General features: G+C 38.4%; 1 protein-coding gene across 15 annotated transcripts in view; it reads left to right on the forward strand.

Annotated features, from left to right (window-relative positions):
* Positions 1-24,964, forward strand: part of LOC121951239 (band 4.1-like protein 3) — a 72,995-nt gene that overhangs the window by 24,668 nt on the left and 23,363 nt on the right. For 11 of the 15 annotated variants that reach the window (XM_088085805.1, XM_042497504.2, XM_088085808.1 and 8 more), the window contains 9 exons: positions 2,911-3,080; positions 9,379-9,519; positions 18,850-18,954; positions 19,206-19,248; positions 19,363-19,438; positions 20,212-20,430; positions 22,180-22,267; positions 23,839-23,883; positions 24,419-24,571. In XM_088085805.1, the coding sequence (XP_087941931.1) occupies positions 2,922-3,080; positions 9,379-9,519; positions 18,850-18,954; positions 19,206-19,248; positions 19,363-19,438; positions 20,212-20,430; positions 22,180-22,267; positions 23,839-23,883; positions 24,419-24,571 (1,029 nt within the window). In that variant the 5' untranslated portion in view covers positions 2,911-2,921. The remainder of the gene's footprint in view (positions 1-2,910; positions 3,081-9,378; positions 9,520-18,849; positions 18,955-19,205; positions 19,249-19,362; positions 19,439-20,211; positions 20,431-22,179; positions 22,268-23,838; positions 23,884-24,418; positions 24,572-24,964) is intronic. The other 4 variants (XM_088085806.1, XM_088085811.1, XM_088085814.1 and 1 more) reach the window with 2 other exon arrangements.

A 24,964-nucleotide genomic window follows, 5' to 3' on the forward strand; every position in this document is an offset into this window, starting at 1 on the left:
ATCACTTCCCATTTCTGTACTCCTGCCTTTAATCAAAATTTTGTAATATTTATAGCCTTTTTTATGGCACCTGAAGTTCTTAGAGTTGAACATTAGAAAGAGCTTTATCAGTGTGTTGCGTACAGTGACCCTTGATGCTCCCGAGGTCTGTGAAATCAAGGGCAGAGATAACATTCCCAAATCCAGATTTACCGCCGTTTGGAGTTATCATCATTATAATCCATTTAAACCTTTGAAACCTGAGCAAATTGTTACAGAAAAATTACCTGGAATTTAGCACAATAAAAGAGAAGGAATAAATGGAAAAAAGAAAAAGGTAATAATAATAATAGTTTTCTGGTCATGTTTCCCCTTTTTTTGATTATCTGTAAATAATAATTATTATTATTTCTCTCTTTCAAAAGTTATTTTCAGGTCATTACCTTTTCCTTATTCCTTGCTTTTTGTGAGACATCTCTTGTGAAGTTGTTCTTTGCACTTTTAAAGGGCTGTTTTTAAAATAAGTCGAATTTGCTCAGGTGTCAGAGGTCTAAATGCATGTGAAAATCATCTGAATGTAGCAGAGGAAAAATTGATTGTTTCAAGATTGTTTCAAGTTTCAAAGGGTAAAACACCAGCAACTGTGACTTTTAAAGTGTTTTGTGTTACTTGGAAAAGCGTGATTTTGCTTTATACTGCAATTCCATGTTAAGTAATTCCATCGGGATTCAAACCCACAGCTCATTAGAAAAGATGAATAACTCTTTGGCGTTCAAAACGAAAAATTCCTACTAAGACTGAATCATTCTGCATTATAGTAAACAGTTATCCCAAATTATATTGAATCAAGATCTCCTCCTGTAACATCACACCTAGGCACTGTAATCGGAGACAACTAAACATGTATTTCAGTTCAGCTCAAAGTATTTTGTATCTGTCATGAACAAAACAATGTGGAGGCATGATGAGGGCATGGACTCCAGCTGTTAATAAATCCAGTTATGTGCCTGCCAGTGCTGTTCACAGCAGGACGCGTGGAGTTCGGCATGTGGGCCAAATTTAGTCCTTGAAAAAAAGCTCTCAAGATTTTTTGAAGTTTTCAAACTGAGATGGGTTTCTTGTTACAAGCTGTAAAATAACTTGACCCCCAAAAAACAAATTCTTGCTCTTGTCGTTATAATCAGTACATAGAGGTTTTCTTTTTTTTTCGCTTTGTTTTTAGAGCCATGGATCTCTATTGTGGTTGTTTTCATTCAACATGTCGACAGTTTCGGGGATCACCTCAGTCCACAGTGTGGCTTTTGTTGATCCGGAGGCTGCTGTGCTGTCCCCAGCTGAAAGTCAGAGATCCTCCCCTCAATCCTCCCTCCCCGAAGTAAACACGGCTCTAAAAATAGAGCTCAGGGAGAAGCCAGCCAACATCAGAATGACAGGCATCCATACTACAAACCCCAGACTCCCAGAGGCCCCCTGTGCTGTCCCACACATAACGCCCTCCAAACCCCACATCCCAATGTCAAAGCCTGTGGGTACGGTTAGCGCAGGGCCCCCGGTGAGATCCGTCCTATCTGTCATCTTTGTTTGGCAAAACTGGCCATTAGATGTTTCCTCTCATTACCCAGTTTTGGGCCCTTGGGACGGCATCTGTCGCTGGTATGCTGCTATTCACAGAGGGAGAAGGTCATGCCATGAAAGACGTGTAGTACAAATACTTTGGATGGTTCTGTGTGTAAATACTCTGCAGAGAAACAGGGAGGGCATGAAAAAAAATGTGTGACGTGTGTAAACTGTATTCCTATTATTTGTTTTTTTCTGTTTGATTATTTTAGAGTTGAAACAGTTAATTATTTAATCTGTTTCTCCATCAACAGAAAAAAATAATCGACTATTTTTGTAGTAAATTAATTATGCCTCCGTGCCAGTGTTTTCGGCTTGTCTGTCCTATTATTGTGACCGCGATATTTCTTCAAATTTGGCCTATAGTTTACTTGGATTTAGCAATGAACTGATTAGATTTTGGTGGTCAAAGCCCAAATCTCCTTGAAAGAATTTGGCACAAAAGTCAAAAGTCAACAATGACCTAGTTTTATCGGTCAAAGGTCAAGGTCAGTGTGACCTTACATTCGTCTCATTCTTGTAAAAGTGATATCTCAAGAACACCTGCAGGGAATTTCTTAAAATTTAGCACAGGCGTTTACTTGGACTCAGTGATGAACAAAAATGAAAAATTTAGTGATCAAAAGTCGAAGTCAGTGTGACCTTGCAGCTGTCTCTTTCTCGTTAACGTGTTCACAAGAAAACCTTAAGGGAATTTCTTCATATTTGGCAAAAATGTCCACGTTGAGTCAAAACTGAAACAAACCTGCACATTTTGTAATAATAGTATATAATATGATAATAGTAATGCTGAATATTATCTGGTTGCATGTTCACCAGTGTGAGAATTAGTTGCTTTTCTGCTTTTTTATACCATCGTAAACTGAAACGTTTTGTTTTTGAAGAACAAGACATAAGCTTGCTTTGGGTAAAATTGTGACATATGTGTTTTTTGACACTTTACAGACCGAAGATTACCAAAGAGAATCAATAATGAAAATAATCGATAGTTACTGCCCGTGGTAAGAGTGTTAAGAGCCAAAGACATGCAGTATATTTTAAAAATTGTGGATGTCAGGGCACCAGCAGTCTAAGCACTTTCCATTATCAGCTGCTGACACTCCTGCGACTGTTGAACGGGACTTGAGTGCACCTGAGGCACTTACATTAATTTCACTTTTTATTCTGCAGTCAAACAATACCCACATCTCTGCATTTGCATCTGAGAGGAGGGAATCGTAACACAGGGGCTGAAAACCGGCAGTACATCAATTCATAACAAGTCAGCTGACTCATCAGGTTTTTGTTTTTACTGTCCGCTTTCCCCCACTACAGCGTGATTTACCATGACGACCGAATCAGGCGCGGAGTCGGAGGCCAAGCAGCCGCAGGAGAACAAGGAGACGGAGAAGGAGAAAGCAGCAGCCGAACCCACTTCGCCTCAGAACCAGCCGGAACAGCTTCCCGCCGCCGCCGGACACAGCACCCCCGCCAGGAGAGAACAGGTCAGCCTCTTCATTTCAGTGTGAACTGCGCCCACAAACAAAGATCCACCCTTTTGTCATTGACAGCATGAATTCTGTGAAAATTGTTCACCGTTTAACTTTTTTACACATTTTAACGTTCGTGTGAATACAAAAAAAAAACAAAAAAATATTTCAGTAATCTAATTGAGCATGTTTTCATGGTGTAAACACAGAAAAAAATCCCTGTAGATTAGGCTCACATTTGACAAAAACATACACGCCATTCATCCCACTCCTCAATGAATTGTGCCTTTGTGTGAAAAATGGAAATGAACAAAATAAATGCTGACGGCATGACCTCAGTGTTCTCAATGGCGTTTGTGGCCCCACATCAGATGCATCTGTTTATGAGTAAATCTTTCAGTCTACGCTCTGTGCTTTTACTTTGGAAACCACAGATCGAAAAATCCACAACAAAGTCTGGATGTTTTTATTCCCAGAATTGCATCAGCTGATTGTGCTGATTAAAACACAACTTCACACAGCTGTGGGAAGAATGAGCAAACAGAGCTACTGAAGCAAAACCTCATGGCTTTTAGCGGTTTATGGTCTCAGCTCTCTGTTTTAGGGCAGACAAATTAATACAGATAACTAGAGCAGCAACGATGACAGAAAACGAAATGTCAGCTATTCTGATAATCAGTTTATTGCTTAAGTAATTTATAACAAATGCTAAATGATTCAATTGTTCCAGGTTTTCAAAATATAAGATGTACTGCTTTTGTTGTTTAAGTCAATGCAAACTAAAATATCCTTGGATTTCCAAGAAGTCATTTGAAGACATGACTTTTCAATGCAAATGTAATTATTACTTTTCCTGTATTTTCTAGACTGAATAATTTACAGATTGAATGGTAATTAAAATAATCATTAGTTGCAACCTTACAAATAACCAAATGTCAGTAAAGTTTGATTGTACTGGAAAGCCTGGTGTGTTTGACCCCATCAACCTGGGATGAAGACCCGGGCCACACTTCTGTCGCTGCAACACGGCTGCAGAGCTGCCAGTGCTATGGCAACTATACTTCACAATTAAAAGCTGGTGCTCAACTCATTTACCGAGCCATGCAAGCCGCTATGTCTTCAACAACACAGTCATGCAAATATTTCACAATAAAAAGCCTTGCATTAACTAATGAAGGAATTCTCTCCATAGAAATGTTGGGCTTTTATTCTGAAACAGAAACAGGAGGCGTTTAGTTAAAAAATATATTTTTTTTTTCATGTCTGTGACAGATTTTAACTTTGAAAATGTAGTGAGTGGTGGTGAAATGCCAATATGATGATCAAAACACCATTTTCATCGTCCATTTTTGCTGAAAATGCGAGTCTTGAAGAAAAAATAGTCACGAATCCTTTTCTTGTGATGTTCTGCAGCTGAGCAGCTACCAAGCAGCAGCCGAGCCACGGCGGCAGTGTGGCTGCTCTAACCTGTTAACACGTGTGCTGAAAAAGATGCACACATGAAGATGCAGGCAGTGTGGCCGTGGCATCACCTTGTGTGTTAAGCAGCGTAGTAAATGTTGTTCTTAAAATTTCCATTGCTTTGGCACACAAACATCTATTTGATGAGCTCTTGCTGTCAAATTTACTAAAACAAAAGTCATGATTTACCTGCAGGCTCATGGACTGAACAGGTCATTTAATATTCTCGTTTTTAAGTAATGAAAAACCCTCCGGTCCAGAGTGTAGCCTGCAGACTGTCCATTTGTTTTCCTGAGACTTCCCGAGTAGCTGCTGATGTTATCTGAACACTAAGTGCTTGGCCCGAGCAGCCTTCTGGGCTCACTATCGAATCACTGTAAAGATTGAATTTCCAGAGCTCGCAAACGGTGGAGGGACTCTCTCACATGTGAGGCAGATTCCTGCTTATTCCCAAATGTACTAGTTTAAAGAAAATGCAACTTGCTATACATATAAACAATTTAAACTACCTGCTGTAGCTTGAAGCCGCACCAACACTGAGAAAAGAATAAGTACAAAAAGATTGTGAGAGGTTTGACTGATGTCGGTATGTGAAGGTTCTCAGACCGCATTAGAGTGAGGATTAGCTCTAAGCCGTCCGCTCTTATTATTTTTACATTTACGTGAGATTTTAGGCAAGAATTTAGGAACAGATCAAAACTGGATTAAGTTTAAACTAGTAGATTTCTGTCATTTGCGAGCAGCCAATAGTGAAGACTCAGAAGGTCAAAAGTCACAGCCAGATATTGTTTTGTCAGAAAAAAAGTTTTGAGATGTTTTACCTTCTAACAATCTGCTGCGTGTTTGAACATTTAAATTCAATTTGTGCATGCTCAGGCTCACAGCCCCACTGCCCCAGCAGTGTATCAGGATGTGGAAAAATTGAAGTATGGAAACGTTTGATGTTTTTGATGAGGAGAAGAAGTAGAGCATGAGTTGACACATGAATCATAATGGGCTGTAATGAGAGAGCAGCAGATGCAGGGCCAGGCGATGGAAAGATTCATTATGTTCTGGGCAATGTTGCAAAAAATTGTACCACATTTGAATGAAAAAAATATTAATCTATAAATAATTTGTTGGCTAACAAAGCGACACATGCATGACTCTGGCTGACCGACAGGATGATGCACGCCTCAGAGATTATAGAAATGTGTGAACATTAGAGATTTTGCTACACTGCGAATACTGAAGTAACTATGTGATTAATGGTACTGTTTGTGTAAGACCTCATTTACTTCAGGATATTATTATATTTTCTTATTGGATTAGCCAAAACCCTTTGTCTATTAAGTTTCCAGGAAATGTACAACATCAAGATGTATGTGGATGTCAGAATATGAAATTACTCATACTGAGTCCATATTGCCCTCTTTAATGCATGACTATAGAAAAGTAGCAAAAGAGGTCACATTTCACATTGATTCACGTTTGTTTTGTAGCATCACAACAACAAGAGCATGACTAAGACCACATTCAGAGTTCAGGCAAATCAGATTTGTTTCTCAAGCCAGCTCTCATAAACAGACTGTCCATACTGTTATTTGCCAGTAATTAGATTGGATTTGTGTGTTGAGACATCACCAATTTATCTGTATGAGTTGCTGTTGTAACAACATAAGTGTAAGTACATAGCAATGCTGGAAGAATGAGAAGTGGAGGTCCATCATTTCGCCCTTCAAACAATTTACTTTGGCGTTTGTCCACGGACTGTTGTTCCTCATGTTGTCACCTTTAATGTTCTGTTCATAGCAGCATGGATCTGCTCAGCATCTCTCAGCCTGGATTTTACGTTGTCATTGTGTGCATGTTTAAAGACACTCTTAAACCTGATTTGAGTGGCCAATCACGTTTCAAAAACCTCCTCTAATTGTCGTTTGGATCCGATTCACAAAAATTGCAATGCATGTGTTTATTTTGCTGTCCAGACTTCCCTAGAATCAATCTGGATACAATCTGGTTATGCCATAAAACTGATTTGGTTTAACAGTCTGAACAAGGTCTTAAGGCCAAAACATACCAAACCGACATCAAAGAACTAGCAGCAATGAAAGCAGGCTGTGGCGTCGCCTCATGTTGCCAAAGAATCGCACATGAACACACTGCAAAGACTACAACCGATGACCAGCCAGCACATATGTTCTGCGCCTGCATGAGAGAAAATATCTCCATAGCAGCAGAAGCTGTTGTCTGTATTGGCATTTAAAAGGGACGCCAGAAGACTGTTGTGATGCTACATAGCCAGTAAGCACATTAATAAAACAACCCAACAAAATAACAAAGCACATTTACCATGCACCAGTGAACAATAAAAGAAACCATCAGGAGAAGTTTCTGCTGAAGAAAAATAATCGTACCTTTTATAACAAGTTTGTTGCAGTCTTACTCCCTCTTAACTTTAGTCTTTCGTTTAGTCTCCTCACTTCAGTTTCTCTTCTCCCGCACTGAGCTGGTGCAGTGATTTCATCCACGGGCTCTGCTGTCTCCAGTGCAGATTCAACACGCCACATTTTTGGAAATAAAGCGGAAAAGAGCCAACAGTGCGAGACACGCTGCAAAGACTAGGTCCATGGACACTCACCTGTGGCTCCACTATTAAAGCGGTGATATGTTTTCCATTAAAAAACATATTCCAACTTTAATAGTTGAGCAAATGTACAATAAAAACCTGGCCAGTGAACTATGAGGGCAATAATATTTTAAAAAAATTGATTAATTGAGGTAAAAAGTTCATGTAATCATGATATTGATTTGAGGTCATATTCCCCAGCCAAACAGCGGCCTAAAATTAAACAACTGGTGATGCTTTTTGGTTAATGCTAACATGCTCACAATGACAAGAGGTGCAGTGGAGGGTTTACAAAGTTATACAGGCTATATTTACCTCTTTTCTGACTGTTATCAGTATACCCACCTATCTGCCAAAAGCCATTGGATAATATAGGAGAGTGTATGCACTTCCTCCTGAGTAACCCACCCATCTACTACCACTACACCGCTGACAGTGACTGTGCTGTGATGTTTAGCGTATATATATTGTTCGCCATGCTCAGCATTAGTTTAGTGCATTAACATGCTTAACATTTACTACTCAGCACAAAAAACAAAGTAGTAGTAAATAGAAGTGTTGATGAAGGTGTTAGATGGCAGGTCAGAGAATCAAAGTTATAAAAATGCATCCACTGGAAAGATATGTGCAGAATTTCACAGCAATCGCTGCAGTATTTGTTGAGATAATTCAGCATCAAAATGCTGGACCGACTGACATTTCCCTCCTTTGGGCCGTGCCACTAACTAAAAAGATTTTTTTAAATGCATAATTTCCCTCCTCACATCACTTTAGGTGTTTCCTATTAAGTGAATCTACACCAGCATCACTACTACTGCATCTGCATTAAACAGCCCTCATGGTGTCACGCTGAGGATGATGGATGATGCTCTGCTGTTGTCGGAGCGGTGTGAACTGGCAGAAACAAGGCTGAGAGAAGTCACAGCACTCTGACACACTGTCAGTGTTTCCTGTGAGACACATGCTCACCCCGAGACGTTTCGCTGGTCCAGCAGGGTGTATGCGTGAACGAAGTGGCCTCAGTTTACACTTTTACTACTGTCATTCTTCTTTTTTTAATCATTTTAAATGTTTGAAATACACCCTCTGTTATTTTTTTTGACCGTTTTTACTAAGTCGGACCAAAATCATGCCGTCACTTTAATCCTCATGCTCTCTTAAGGTGACTGTAGTTTTCTTGTGTGGTTAAGCGTAACATCCAAACGAGTCCACAGGGAGAACCAGTCTGCTTCAGTTACATTAGACAGGGACAGTGTGATGGATATAGCCTGAAGAACAAGATAAGGAATTTTCAATATAAAAAATGAAAAGGGGCAGTAAATCCACTTTGGTGTGTGCATAAGAATGAAAAATGTCTCAAAGCGAAAGGCATCTTAAGTATAAAGTCAGTCAGGAAGGGCTTTGTTTTCAGCCAAGTGGAAAATTGGATTTTCTCTGTTTAAGACAAAATGGCAGTACACCTCTAGCTCTTCTCAGTGGGACCCGATTACATTCACCAAGGGTCCTATCCAGTCTCTGTATTTAGGTTTTGGAGGTGTGATAGAACCGAATCAGAGACGGCTACATTAACTAACTGACATATGGGGCAGTTAGAGACACTTGGGTAAGAAAACGGTGAGCAGGAGGTCATTTCTGGTCTGTGAACACTTTCATCCTAAAATCAGATATTCCTACAATGAAATAACTTAGGTCTCACTAGAGCTGCAGCGATTAATGGATCAGCTGTCCACTATTGAACTGGTCTCTAATTTGAGAATCGATTAATTGGTTTGATTAAAAAAATTTTTTTAAGGAAAAACAAAATTCTCTTATTCCAGCTTCTAAATGTGAATATTTTCTTGTGTCTTTTCTTCTCTATTAAAAAAAGTGGAATATTTTTGGGTTGTGTGCGAAACCAGACATTAGAGGATGTCACTTTGGGCTTTGGGAAACACTGATTTTCTAACATTTTATAGACCAAACATCTAATCAGTTTCACAAGAAATTAATTGACAGATTTAGAGTGAATAAAAATAGTTGTTAGTTGCAGCCCTACGTATGTTTAAAATAACAAGCAAAGAAAAGTCCAGTGTAAGAAACATGTGAGTAAACATATTAATTAACAAAATAATTACCGTTATTTTGTTAATTATTTTGTTAATTAACAAAATAACGGTAATTATTTTGTTAATTAATATGTTTACAAAATATTAACAAAATAACAAAATAATTACCGTTAAATGACGCTTGTTTTTCTTCTCTCAGGAGCAGGAGGACGACCAGGTTTCCCACAGGTCATCCACCAGTCGTCTGTCCAGGTCTCCTTTGAGAGGAGTGAAGAAGGTGAAGATCATGCAGTGCAAAGTCACCCTGCTGGACGGCTCCGACTTCACACTCAATGTGGAGGTAAGAGAAACTTTTTGCTAGAGGATAATAGGTGCTTAAAGAGGGGAAAAGGCAGAAGATTAAACTCATATAAAAGTGCTTTTCACTTCAGAGAGCTGTTTGAAGTTAAGCTGCTGCTGTTGTATCACTTGGCCTTTTGAATTGCCTTGCAGCAGTACAGCAACACTAATGATATAGTGTGTAATTACTATAATTAGACCAAGCCTGAAAAGTATTATGTTTTTTTTTTCCTTATTAATTATTATGCCTCCACACCAGCTGCAGCTGATGCCAGAGGCATTGTGTTTACAGGTTGTTTGGCCGTACATCCATCTGTCCCATTTTAATGAACACGATATCATATGCCTTGAGGGAATTTCTTCAAATTTGGCACAAACGTCCACATGGACTCAACAATAGGCTGATTAGATTTTGGTGGTTAAAGGTCAAGGTCAGTATGACCTTGCTTCTGTTTCATTCTTGTGAATGTGATATTTCAGAAACACCTTGAAGGAATTTCTTCAAATTTGGCACAAACAGTCACTTGCTGATAAACTGATAAAATTTTGATGGTCAAAGTCAGTGTGAGCTTGCATCTGTCTCATTCTTGTGGATGTGATATCTTAAGAACACCTTTAGTAAATTTATCCAAATTTGGCATAAACGTTTACTTGAACTTAACAATGAACTGATTAAATTTTTGGAGTCAGAGTTCAAGGTCGCTGACGTAGTGTCCGTCCTATTTTTGTGAAAGCGACATCTCAAGAATGCCTTAAGGGAACTTCCTCAAATGTGGCACAAACGGACTCAAGAATGAACAGATTAGAATTTTGTGGTCGAATGTTCGGTCTAACTGATTCACATTTTTGCTTTCTCTCATACAGCTTCTCTGGGTAATGTCTACATAAGTTCAGTGTTGCAATGCATGTGTAATAAGGGCTTAAGTTTGCAACTCCATTCGGTTTTCGCTTTTATAACTTCCGTGACAGTTTGGCTTGGTTAATCTGAAGTCTGGAGGCGTATTTATTTATTTACCGTGTCCTGTGTTTGCAAAGTAAACCCATAAGTACTGTTCTTTGCTAAAAGGTGGAACAGGGTTCATGGAAAAGTTGTATTCATTCGGGAAAACAAACATGTGGCACCATTTCAACGTGGATTTCAAAGCATTAAAATTCTGGTTGCCAGACAACAGCAACTCTGACTGCTGCATTAATATGTAAAAACAAAAGAGTGTCCCACAAAGACGTTGTCATAAGAAGCTGAATAGCTAACACCATTCGCCTTCTGCTGCACCCTTGATTCCTCTGCATATCAGTCTTATACTTAGCCTGTTGTATTAAAATAGAATAAAACTGTGCTATTCTGACAGCCCTTCTTAGAAGTAGGGATTTAATGGATTTCACTGCACATTTGCATTGTGTCGAATTGCTTTGTAGGATTCATTTACCCTCCAAAGCTTTTCAATGCAGCCTTAGAGGAAAAAAAATAATTCATATAACGTTCTTAAATGTGTAGTTCTAACTTCAAAGCTCATCTGCTATCCAGAAATAAACCCTACGAGGAAGGGAGAGCCAACAATCAGTGGGAAAACACGTGTCTTTGTGTTGTAAATGTGAAGCTCGCAACGCTGAAACCCCAGCAGCGTGGCTTTTATCGTAATGTGGAAAAATTAAATATGGAAATTGGATGTTTTGTGAGGAGAAGAAATGGAGCATGAGTTGGTTGTTAATCATAATGGGCTGGAATGAGAGAGGAGATTGAGGTGCTGGATTCATTATTCTCTGTGCTGGCCAGTTTTTGTGATATCAAAACGGAAATGTTTTAAATTTAATTGACTAAGATAGTTATATCATTAGAGAGGCAGCGAGAATAAAGCTGTCCTATTTCATCAAACCTTTTCATAAGGTTTTGGTTGATTTTGATCACACTTGTGTTTTTATTAGGTGGGGGAGTCAGTAGTTACAGCATGATACAACAATTGTATTGAGTATTCGGACAATAATACGATATTTACCAATATCACAAAGTCTGCCACAATACAATTTAGATTAAATTGAATTCGGGGGTTTGCGATTGATATGTGATATCATATGCCCATTTAACACAATCTGTCGCAGTTGAAGCTGAAACCCTTTTTTTTGTTGCTTTTGGCCATAAAAGATTTCTTTTAAAACACAGATAATTGTAAATAATTGTGTCGGGCTAAGTACAATAAAGTTTACTTTAAATTGACTCCACTAACACACAAAAAACAGCACGAGAGGATGTCGAAAAAAGGCTTCGACACACCAACTATAAATGAGTGGATTTATTAAGTTTACAATGTAAACACAATGGAGAGAATTACATTTTAACGAAGAACCCAAATTGATATTTTCTATGAAAATTAGTTAAAATGGCTTCACCATGTGTAAACCAATAAGGCCTGATTTTATATTTCAGGAATATACTTAAGTTGAGTGTGTATCTTTCAACTTAATTTTTTTTCTTCTTATAGGTTAAATAACGTGTCCATAAATGGATTTGAATATGCTTGAATATGTGTGCGCTTTTGTTTATACAGTACATGTAGATTTTGTATTTCATTCAAGAAGGATCATCAAGTTTTGGGGGGTTGTAGTTGTTTTTTTTTTTTCTTTTTTTAGATTTATTATTTATTTTAAGTCTGTCTTTGGACCCAAATTTTCTCCCAAATCTTTCAGAATAATTCCACAGTGCTGATTTATTCCTGAGTAAATACCAACATCTTTATCGTCTTTTTTCGGCCCCTTGTCCTTCTGAAATAAATCCGTATCCTAATGCTGATATGGATCGATTGTTTTGCAAAGCTAGTTTTACCTCCAGGCAGCACTGTGTAGCCTTGAGTGAAACTCCTGTCATCATCTATAGTTTTTTAAGTCTCCAGTGTTCGGAATTAACCCCACTCACGAAAGCAGAACCCGTGAAGGAAAATGTATTTTTGTTGTAAATGTGTCTCGGCTTCACGACACAATAGCTTCTTTCTGCCTTCAAACAGTCATTCTTTCTCTGAGCACATTATGAATTCAGGAACAAATATGAATAGTGAACTTATCTGACATTTCACTCGTACATATTTCCCTCTTAACAACAAAAAGTTGAGTTTTTTCTAAAAAAGTTATCAGGCTTTTCAACTTTGTACATTCCCCAAATGCGTGCGGGCTGAACGGGGAGTACCAGACCCTCCTCCTCTTCCTCAAATCTCCTTTGAGCAGATTCCTCCTCACCAGGGGTTTGGATAGAGGGATTAGCTGAGTGTTTTTGTGGTGGTGGTGATGTGAGGGGTTCAGACCGTGAAATGGGAGCATTTGTTGGAGGGAATCAGTGTCATTGACTCTGAGTGTTGGCACGATTACGTGATTTCCCACTGTGGCCGAGGACGGTCCTTAAGGACACGGATCTGGAAATGAGGGTCAGTCTGGACTTCTTGCCCTTGAAAAGGACACAGAGAGGCTTTCCGGAGTGCCGTTAATTTAGATGCATTTGCTCCGGGAGGTGCATTCATGCTAGATGCAGGAAATAGCTGCACATGAAAATTCAAACAAAATAATAAAAATGTCATGGCACTATCTTTATCTGACATAACAGAAAAGAAAAACTGAATTGATTGATCCTGCTTACTCGCCAAATTAACTGACAGACATTTATTTAGTGCTATACTTCCATAAAGTTGGGGGACTTGCGGAGGACATTTCTGGTTGTCCATACGTCTTTCTGTCCGTCTGTCCCATTCTTGTGATCACAACATCTCAAGATCACCTTAAGGGAATTTCTTCAAATTTGGCACAAACGTCCAATTCAATTTAATCATTCGAAATTTAAACAAACAAACATCTAAAAACAAAATAATGTTTGCAGCGTCTCTAGTGTGAAGATTTGTTGGTTTTCTCAGTTTTTATACAACTGTAAACTGATTGTCTTTGGTTTTTGGGCTGTTAGACAAAATAAGACATCTGATAAAAAGGACATTTTTTCTTTCACTAAATCGGTTATTTGAGAGAATGGCCTGCAGATAAATTGATAATGAAAATGTTTTTTTTCGTCAATGACTTGATGATGCAAGCTTTCAGAGTTTTCCCCACACGTTAATTTATTTGTGTTGGCATTAGAAAGATGATTAGCAGTCGGCAACAGCTTTATAGATAAATGATAAAATGTTTTTTTTAAAAAAGATATATATGAAGAGATTGGTAGCTCCGTGTCTAGCTGCAGGTGTATTTTGGGAGAAAAACACATTTGGACATCTCAGATTTCAGGTTCAGCCTTTTTTTCCTCTACTTGTTCCCCCGGCTCACATCCCCTCTAATGCACTCTAATCCAGCAGCTCGGACTGAACTGGGAGACTGGGAGATTACTGGACAGTAAACAGATGGGACGCAGTGATTCAATGCTCTGCACTCACTATTAGACGCAAACACACACTGTCGATGGTGATGTTTACATTTCCTCAGTATGTTTTTGTAAGAGTTCCACAGAGATTAGTCAGATTAATAAAATGTAAGATATAAGGATAAACCCCTTGAGATGGATCGTGTCGCTTTCAAGGGAGTCTCAATAGATGAAATGATAATTAGTAAGATTGTTGTGGATTCAGTTAAAGCTCAACTGCAGTGTGTGTAATTTAAATTTATGGAGTTCACGCTCCATGTCTGCAGGAAAGATAAACAACATTTTTTTTTCCGAGGATTGTATGCTTCCTGAGATAACAGGAGGCACTCAAAAAGCCGATTATTGATTTTCAGTTCAGAATGATTTAAAGTGCACTCACTTAGATAATTGAAGAATCAACTCCTAAATGTAAAACAATGTAAAACTGTCTTAGACATTGAGTAATGGCTAGAGAAGAGTTTTTGCAGCACATTATGGTGTCACAGAGAAGTTGACCTTTGTATCCTCTTAGATATCTGCGTGAAATTTTGTCAGAATTGCATATCAATTCTTGAGTTATAGCCAAAAACATGTTTTGTAACTGCCCTCCACCTTTGACTTTTAACCACCAAATTTTTTGAGTCTAAGTGGACGTTGGCGCCAAATCTGAGAAAATTCCCTCAAAGCGTTGTTAAGATACTGGATTCACGAAATATGCGGCGGACGTGACCATGGCGACCTTGACCTTTGATCACCAAAATCGAATCAGTTCATCCTTAACCCTTTCAAACGTGAGAAAATTTGGTTTGATATCCTTTAAAAACAAGCAGAAGTTACAAGTTACAAGAAAATTGCCTGAACTTTGGCAAAAAAAGAAAGAAAAATGTTAAACAAAAGAAAACCCAAACCAGACTAATTAATATAGAGATAAAATAGTTAATAATAATTCTTATTTTAAATATAGTTTATGGATATGTTTTCCCATTATTTTTGTCATTATTTTCTAAAATTATTAAAAATAATTTCTCTCTTTCTTACTCTTTATCGATCTCTCTCCCCTTTTAAAATTAAATTTCAGGTCTTTTTCTTTTTCCTATTTTCTTGAGCTACTTGGCAAGAAATGTTCTGCAAATTGCACGAAATTAATAGATTTAGAAAATTAGCATTTTAAAAAAAAGGCTTGGGAAAATAGTTTTTCATTTGGTCATTTCCTTATTTTTTATGTTTCTCCTTTCTCTCTCCAATTTTTTGTTTGTTTCTTTTTTTTTTAATTTTTTGTTACTAATTTTCACACCATTTTCTTGTCCTTTTTACTTGTTTCTTGCAAATGTCTGGGTCATTTCTTCCTAAGTTGCTCGTCGTTTCATAGCGTTAAATACATGCAGGTTAATTTGCTGTCTATGGACTGATAAATTGAGTCCACCAGTTGTTGCAACTGTAATTAAAAGGCAATATTTAGCATCTATTGTAATGAACTCTAGAGGTGGGATAAAGACGTGCATCTAAACTGGAGGGGTTTTTATAACTGCACAGTTGGATGTGGGATTTTTATCTCCCTCCACTGAGACATAACACCCTCTGAAGCGAAGCAGGGGAGGTTCAGCAGTTCTGTGTCACAGAAAATGATAGGAAACGATTAGCGCAGACATTTTTCCCGCAGGAAATTGAAATTGAGTTGAGCTGGAAAACTACAAGGTCAGGGGGATAAAAATGTCAAGTCTTGACATTCTGGAGCTGTTTCAAACAGGACCGGGAGGAGGAAGAGGACTCCCTGGCAATTATCCGAGAATCCTCTGACCTCAATAATATCACTGTCAAACACCGTAAACTGACCCAGCTTACGCCTGCTGCGTTTCACCCTCAGCTGTTAGGACACTCTCATACAGCTGATTTTCCTGCACATCTGGTCATTAATGTGCCTTATTGGTTACTATGAAAGCTCATCTGTCAGGCAGACAGCTTATAAGCCTCCTTTTTGTTGCCTTTTATTGTAAAAAATCTTATTTTAAAGAAAACTTTCCAGTTGGGGGAGTTGGGTGACCCTTCTGTGTGTAGACACTGTTACTGTGATTGCGAGTATTGTCCAACGACCAGCGCCATCCAGGTGTGACTCATGCCCACTGCATAAAACTAGCACAGCCTGATTTTTTATTATTGCTCCGTATAAAAGGAGCCTGATTTGGTCATGACGAGACTGCTATTCTGATACCATAAAGGCTTTCTCAAGTGTCCTTTGCAGGCCTGCATTTACTCACTTCTTCCGTTCTGTAATTATTATTCTATTATGTTGAAGCCCAAAGAGCGTCTGCACCCTGCAATCACAGCTCCCTTTAATTTTATTAGCAACGTTTCAACCACAAAACGGAAATGAGGGACATGAATAGCAACATGACCAGTAACATCAGAACCACCTGAACGCATTTATGTGCCTCGATATCCTTGTTAAAGGGAAATTTAAAAAGGAATAAATGTAAACTGACTTTTTCTAAGGAAGACCTTTAGTTAGTCAAATCTAGGGATGCCAGTTTCCATTAATTTTGCTATTAAACCTTTTAAACCTGGTTCGACAACACTGCTGTATTCTCGCAAGCTATTTAACTCTTTAGAACCTGAGCAAGTTGGTTTGATTTCTTTCAAAAACATGGGGAAAAATGCAATGACCAACTTGGAAAGAAATTTCCCACAAATTGTAAGAAATAACTAAAAGCTGACAAATGAAATGCCTTTTCTTTTTTTTTTAAAGGGGGGATAATATTTTTTAAAAAAAATGTTACAGAAAAAACTTTTATGCTTTGAATTTTCTCCACTTTTTTCAGGTAATTTTCTTGTTATTTTTTCTTTAACTTTTTTGTGCTTATTTTCAGGTAATTTTCTTGAAACTTTCTTGTCTTGTGTTGTTGTTTTTGTTGGCTGTACATTCATTTATATGTGGCGGGCCGAAGCATGAAGAGAAAATATTCGTGTTTAAAATTAAAAACAGCAGAATTTGAATAAAAGGGGCAGAAGTATTCACTCTTCCTATTCCTTTTCAGACATGAAATACTAACTTTATTGTACTGAATATATCCGATGGGCCTTCTGGTGTTGTTTTTCATGCTCATATTTTATTTCCATTTTTATTTGGTGTGTTTGAAATGAGGATCTAACTGAACTGACTGAGAAAAGGAAATAGATTGTAAATCTGTGGGAAACACTGCCTTTTTATAATCATCCAAACTCACTGCAGGCACTGTTGCTCCCTAAATTTAATCTTCATGAAGATTGATGTGTCTTTTTTTAATGTGAGATCACATTTCCCTCCAATTTCCTTCTGATCTCGTTCTCTTAAGCAACCCAAGTGAAGACGAAACACAAGCCAGATCAGTTAGGTCAGCCAGATCTGCTTCTGCTGCACTCCGTGTCTCCATATCTGCTGTTAGCGAGAGCCCATCTGTCAGCTGTGACTGAGCAGAGGTTTGCAGCCTTTTGTTGAGTGCGTGTTGGGTGTGCGGTTCTCTCAGTGAAGCCAAGTGTTGCATCGAGAAGCCACTCACAGCGAGGCAGCAATAGTCTGACACGACTCTGCTAATTCCTTCTGAGATGTTCTGGTTGGATTAACTCTCTGCCACCAGCGGCTTTATGGCTCTGTTAGAAATCATGCACAGAGTTCTCATCACAAAAAAAAAAGAGTCTGTGCTTCAGGTGATGAAATGTGTGGGTGGATGCTGGTGTGTAAGTTGCTAATACTTCTATTACACACCTGCAGGCCAGACATGTGTTTATTTCCATTTGGACTCCTCTCTCTCACGAGCTACTTGCCAAAGTGACGGATGCATAGGTGTGCTGCTGGAATAAGCTTTCGCAGTGGTTTTCAATAAATCCAGGCGTGAGAGGCCGGCTTTGGCTCTGCGCAGGAAGGAGGCATCTTTGTTGTGGCAACTCAGACCTTTAAATATCTCATGAGAGCCGGCCAAATGAATCTGCCTCCAGTGGGGGAGATGACGGAGCTCCAGCCGATGACATCCGGCACTCAGCTAGAGTCGTGCGATCGATTGGTTTTCAGCGTTCACAATGCTGATGTTCACCTTGAGCTCAGGAGGCTGAAGCTGTATTTATACTGTCGTGCTTTTTATAGAAGGAATCGAACCCAGAGTGGCCGAGTTGGTCAAATGTGGCCGCAGTACCTTTGAGGGTTAACCCTTGCAGGGAAAGGCTCTGTGATGTAGCAGTGTGTGGTTTGGTTTGATTTGGAAATTTATTTCGAACATTTAATAAAAGAAAAAAAGAACTGATCATACAAATAAGTGGACAGACAGAGAAAAGTAACATTTATAATGAAAAACATAAAATGTAAAAGTAAAAAACCTATTTAATCCCGCCCTTTTTGCATAAATCATTGATTTAAATTGTCAAAATATGATATTTCCTTTTATCTTACAAAAAATATAAAGTCATACTGATATAAATCCTTATCCAAGATATAAATTCATTATTTACATATTTATAACAATCAGAAATACAAAGTTATTACTTACATATTTATCTGAATCATATTAATCTGTTGTCTTTTAATATGAGTATATATAATAAACAATGCATGTATTGTATATTGCAAACATACATGCATTGCACACTACATATATAATATACAATAAATACCTGCAATATAGTAAACAAACCATGATGTGCTACATCATCATGCTGTTTTTATAAATGAAAATTTAAATTTCATGTTGCTGAGAGGATTCTGTGTATCTGTCTGTCTGCAGCTAATCTCGCAAAGTAATGGACCGACCAGCCTAATATTTCGTGTGCACATTTATGATCGTACGTGCAGTATACGTATCTGGAAGTCTTATGTGCAAACTGATATCCTTGTTGGGTTTTCGTGATATAATCTTTTTCTTAGTGATACTCTCGATTGTGAAAGTTTTATATACATATACTGTATTTATTATGTTTTTTTGTTTTGTGTTTTTCTCACAGAAACGAGCAAAGGGCCAAATACTCTTCGATAAAGTATGTGATCATCTCAACCTTTTGGAGAGGGACTACTTCGGCATCACGTTCAGAGATGTAGAGAATCAGAAGGTAAAGGAACATCTATAATGCGCTAATGATCACTTTTAATGGAGTTGTTAACTGACAATAGGGACCATATATTCAAAGTAAGATTATGGAAGAGTTAAATATGCTAAATGACATTGAATAACACAAAAACTTTTTTTTAAAAGTTAATCTATAAAAATGGGTTTGGAAGATATTCAAAAGAAACTTTGGTTTTTGAGTAATTTGCTCTTAAATCGGTGATGGTGAAAGCTTTTTGTTGTTTTCTGTTGCAGAATTGGATAGACCCTTCCAAGGAGCTAAAGAAGCAAATCAGGAGTAAGTCCTGTAATCTAATAAAACCACTCAAATATTTTGTCCTGGACGGCTAAATGAGGTGTAGGCAATTGTAAAATGCTGCTTTGGTAATTAAATGTTCTCCCTTCGTCTCAGCCGGCCCCTGGAACTTTGCTTTCAACGTCAAGTTTTACCCTCCGGACCCCTCCCAGCTCACCGAGGATATCACAAGGTGAGTAAGCCGCTCATTTAGCACGATAATGTGATCGCTGGCGGACGTTTGCTTCTTTAATGTTTAAAAATGTATCGCTGTCCATCAGTCCTTCTTATAAATTGGGCTTTGAGTTCAATTTTTATTGATTTGGACAGCTCAAGATGTAGTTTAATAAGGAAAAATAAAATATAATGAAGGTAAATTCTATTAAAAATGCTTGCAAAGGTTTTTTTTTTATTTCAGATCTTTATCCAAAAGACCGCAAATACTCCAAGAGTGAATGGGTAATGATAGAAATGTGTCCTTTACACGCCAAAAGGTCGTTTGCAATGTTTGGGGAAAAAAACTAGCAGGCCAAGTGTTGCATGCTGGATGAGGCAGATTCTGATAACCTTTGCTTTGGAGAGAGTGATGCAGGATATGCTTGAAAAGTGTTTGTGTTTGTGAAATGTTTGGATCTAGCAGATGGCAAGGAGGAGGAGTAAGGATTTAGTAATATAAACCATGCAACATGGTTATTATATGAGCTCAAATTAGGAAAATAACAAAACACCCTTAATTTTGAAATGCATTTCAGATTTGTGCAAAAGTGTTTTTTGTGTCTGAGAAGTTTGTTTGTTTGTTTTTCTCTCTTTCGTTGCTGTTATTTTCTTGTTTTGTTTAGTGCACAGTGTGCGCTTTAGTTGATGAGACACATATCTACATGTACACATTTTTAAACATATTTTTAAAAATACTTACAAGTAAAAATCCAGAGATAGCATTTCATGTGTTTTTTATTTTTCCCTCAGGTACTACCTGTGTCTGCAGCTGAGAGACGATGTGGTTTCAGGCCGTCTGCCCTGCTCCTTCGCCACCCACACGGTTTTGGGCTCCTACACGGTGCAGTCTGAACTGGGAGACTATGACCCCGAGGAATTAGGCAGCGACTACATCAGCGAACTGCGCTTTGCACCCAACCAAACCAAAGAGCTGGAGGAGAAGGTCATGGAACTCCACAAGACCTACAAGTTAGTCTCAGCGTCATTTCCAGAAATCTCTCCTCTGTACTGAGTTTGAACTCTTCAAAAACAGCTTTGTATCCAGTCATGGACCTGAGAAGAATGCACAGTTGGCTCAGTTGGTTTGAATGCGGAAAAAAAAGAGATTTCTCCCTCCCACGTAACAAGTTTTGGGTGCCAGAAATCCTGCACACAGGCAGAAAATAAAATAAGGTGGATTCCTGTGAATTTATCCAAAAACAGTACATTAAAAAAATGTTAGATCTACACTTAAAGCTCCACGAAATCAGATTCCAAATTTAAATATCGTACTTTGAATGAAATAACGTCGACTAAGTAAGCAAAATCAAAGGTAGAAGGTAAAAAAAGAAAATGAACACGAGAAAAAAGTGTCAAACCAAAGATATCATTTACTTTTGATTTAACTTTTGCTAAACTCGGTGCACAAACCTGCAAAAGAAGTAAGATAGTGTCAGGGGTCACGACCCCATCTCTCTGTCCCCTCCCTCACTCACCGTACGGTGAAGCTCTGTGGCAGGAAAACAAAAAAATGGACTCAGTTGACAGAGCTCTTGAGTTTTTGGGACATTTTTTTTCACATGCACACTGCTGTTGCATTGCAGCATGGATTTGAAAGAAATACATCTAAAAAATCAAGATCAGAATTTTATTTGCTTTCTTTTGATTTCCAATCAAGACACTCTGAACTGCTTTACCTTTGTAGATCGTTTTTCTCACATATTCTGATTATTATTTCTTATAAACCTGTTGGATGCTTTTTATGCGCTTTTAACGTTTGTTGTTTAACATTTCATTTCTATTTATATTTTTTTAAATTTGTTGTCCACCTCTGGCCGGTCTGCAACTTATTTCAAAAGTTATGGTATCCATGTTGTATAATGATTGTATTATATTTTATTTTTCATTTTATTTTATTTTTATAAATAAATATATTCCTATAAATTGTTAGGTATTAACATTTAGCATTCTCACTAGTACAGCTATTTTATTAAAGATTATCAATATGGACTTATAAATATGACATGCGAAATAATTTAATTTAAACATGTTGTATAAAAAAATATGATTAATCGCGATTAGCTAAAAAAAGAACTTTAAAATTAATTGTTTGACAGCCCTATTATTTACACCTTCACTCTTCCCTTCTGTATCGACCCCAAATTACATAATCTTGCATGGCGGCTGGATTCAGAAGATCACGAGAATCCAGCCCTGATTTTCTGCAGTCTGTCCCGAATAGCTCCTGCAGTAGAAACAGCATTGCCAAATCTTTTATCAGTGGACACATTTCTACCATTGCATCATATCCACCAACCTTAGCCTGGAATAATAATCTGCTCTGAAAGGCAGCATGTCCCCAGACATTGAATTTGCGTTTTCCTATAAATGTGTGCAGCTGGATGTCCTTTTCCTGAGCCCTTCGTTCTCCCTGTATTACAGTGCTTGGTGTGTAATTCGATGCAGTCCTGTGTAGCCTGCTGGATGAAGCGAGGCGATGTGTAACGGTTAGGGTCTCTCTAAAGACCTGTCTTTGCTAAAAATGGATGCACTCATGGTCCTCAGTTAAAAGCAACCATAAAAACAACCATTTTCCAAAAGCTTTTATGCAATAAAACTTAATTATCCTCGTTTAGGATCTGATTTGACTCTACCTCTCCTGTGTTGAATATTCGCATTGGTCAGAAAGCATCAAATCGAAAATGTTCCTGTTTGACCTTGTCTGATCTGCTCTCTCAGGGGGATGACACCCGCCGAAGCAGAGATGCACTTCCTGGAAAACGCCAAGAAGCTGTCCATGTACGGCGTGGACCTCCATCACGCTAAGGTAACAAGTCACTACAAGCTTTTAACTCATGTGGAATTTACAAATTTATTGTCTTTTCCAAGTCAAACTAAGTATGTAGTGAGAGTGACTTGGAGATTATTTGGATGATTTGGAGACAGCTCAACACGGCTGGAGAAAGTTTCTGTTATCTACTCATCAATCAATTATTTATATCAAGTTGAAACATCACACATTTTTCCTCTGATATAGTTATTTCTTTCATAAATAAGCGGAGGGGAATATTAAGTTTATATTAAAAAAAATCAACTGCAGTGTCCCTGATGTCTCAAAAATGCATTAAGAAATCTGCAGCAAAATGTTTAATATACATTTTTGTATTCTGTTTAGAGGTGGAGTTCAACATTTGGGAGTTAGATGAGAAGAGTTTGTGAGGTCTTAATTGCCACAGACATTTCATTTTTAAAAATAATTTAAATGTATTTTTGTCAAAATGAGTCAAGCTTCACTGTGTACATTTCTTATTTTACAATATTTTAACCTAACACGCAGACTAATACTGTATTCTTCCTTTCTACTTACACTAACCACTTGGCAAAATGTATATTTGTGATAACCATATTAATACCTCAGCACAGGTCCACATACTGACCTTTATAGTTTCCTGTAACACTTGATTAAGGAAGAAATTATTTGTCAAAAAAATCTGTGTTGAATTTGCTTAAAAAATTACCTTGAAAAGGTCTTAAAAAACATTGAATTTACGTTTCTGATACGTGTAGACACCCTGGAAGAGACATGAGCGTGGTGTCGTTCTTCCAATCTTACTTTCACCGAGAAGACGACAAAGTTTCCAAAATATTGAGCTATTCCTGTATTGCACCGACTCGGTGTACTAGAATGTCACTCACGACTCCAGTAATGGTGGGTGTTTCCAAGATGCATAGAGAAGTATGCAAGTGATGCTTTAAATATAAATGTTCTGTATTTTTTATGCAAAATGAGACTAACACATTCCACTCACGCAGTCAACAGTGACGCTTGCCACCACAACACCGCTGCTTAAAAACATCACGGCTGCCACAGTAACGCCTCAGTTTAACATGCCGCTGCTGTTTCGCTGATTGACTGACATTACGTCACCGCCGCCTCTGTGGATTTGGGGAGGGGGGCTGAAGGTTGCAGAGGTAGAGGAGTGAGGGGGTCTGGAGCCCAGCTTGATTTGAATGATTTCCTTACCGCTTCTAATCCGCCGGCCAGATGGGATCAAACGCGTTATTAGAGCACGGGCAGCAAAGAGACAGCAGGATTACAACTGCAGGACCGCTGTCGTCCATAAAAGAAAATCACAGTCATGAATCTCGATATGAATCGGTTATCAAAAGCGCTTTGAAAGTCAAAATGGGTCTGGAGATGTGAGCGATGGGGAGGATATTGCCTTCACAGACTGAGATCAGAATGGGGGAGATGACAGAGATGAGGAAGCGGCCTTGATCAAACTGAGCAGACATCAATGCTCGGTGCTGGAGTCCGTTTTGACACACAAGAGAAATATGTACATATCAGACCAGCATCCCTCTTTTGTCTTCTCTCCTCTCTCATTAAATGCAAAGTTGGTAGGGAATCTCTATGAATGCTTGGCTCCAGCTGAGGGAGAGGTAAGAGGCTGCATCTCATGTGCTTAACCTACGTGTGCGTGTGTGTGTGTGTGTGTGTGGTTTCTACTTGTGCATGGTTACATACAAAGTTTCAACATCCCACTAAGACTGACTGTTCCTGCGCTTTCCTCTCGAAACGTCATTAGCTTCACCTGCTCATCTCATGCTTTGTGCAGTGAAGAGCACCATTTTGTGCCACATTCACCACTCCCCAAATCTTCACTGTTGCTTTTGTCACTCAGTAGAGCGTCACCACAGCCTGCATAGAGAAGATAAGAGCACCATATGCCTGATTCCACTCTCCACCTGCCTGCTTGACCCTGTTTTTATCACAGACTTGGCTCTGTTTAAGTCTTCTTTACCCTGCTGTGCTCTGGCTCCTGGACCTCCTGTGTATCCCGTAGAGATATTAGAAGTTTACGTTGTGCAGAACACAAAAAAAGAAGAGCAGTGTCGTGGTCAGTGGCTTCTTCTGTGACATCGTCTTGGATCCTGTGTTACCACAGACTGAACTGTCTGTGTGTGTTGTTTCCAGGACTCTGAGGGCGTGGAGATCATGTTGGGAGTTTGTTCAAGCGGCCTGCTCATCTACAGAGACAGGTTGCGGATCAACAGGTTCGCTTGGCCCAAAATCCTCAAGATCTCCTACAAGAGGAACAACTTCTACATCAAAATCCGGCCGGGCGAGGTGAGAACGCACACTGGCAATGAAAACAACCATCACATTTATTTATAGGGGTGTAAATAAAAATCACAGATTTTGGTGTAACACAGTCAGGTTATCCAAATCAGAGTCCAGATGCTGAATCTGGTGATTCTGGGCTAAAATCAGGAGTATTTCCTTATTGCTAAATCCAGTTGCAAAGTATTATTTGATGAGTTCATCCACTGAAGGCATAATACACGGCAAGTGACAGGGTTTGTGTGATGAGGTTAATCCAGAGTGAAGTGATGTGGTTCTTTGACCCCAAAAAGCAAACAAAACAACAGCAACAGCAACTTTGTAAACTCAGAGAATAGCAGAGTTTGTTGTTTTTGTTTGTTTTTTTTCTATAAATTTGCAAATTTATAAACTCAGAGA

This window comes from Plectropomus leopardus, chromosome 12 (assembly GCF_026936395.1).
Source record: "Plectropomus leopardus strain MGB_pleo_1.0 chromosome 12, ASM2693639v1, whole genome shotgun sequence".
Lineage (NCBI taxonomy): Eukaryota > Metazoa > Chordata > Actinopteri > Perciformes > Serranidae > Plectropomus > Plectropomus leopardus.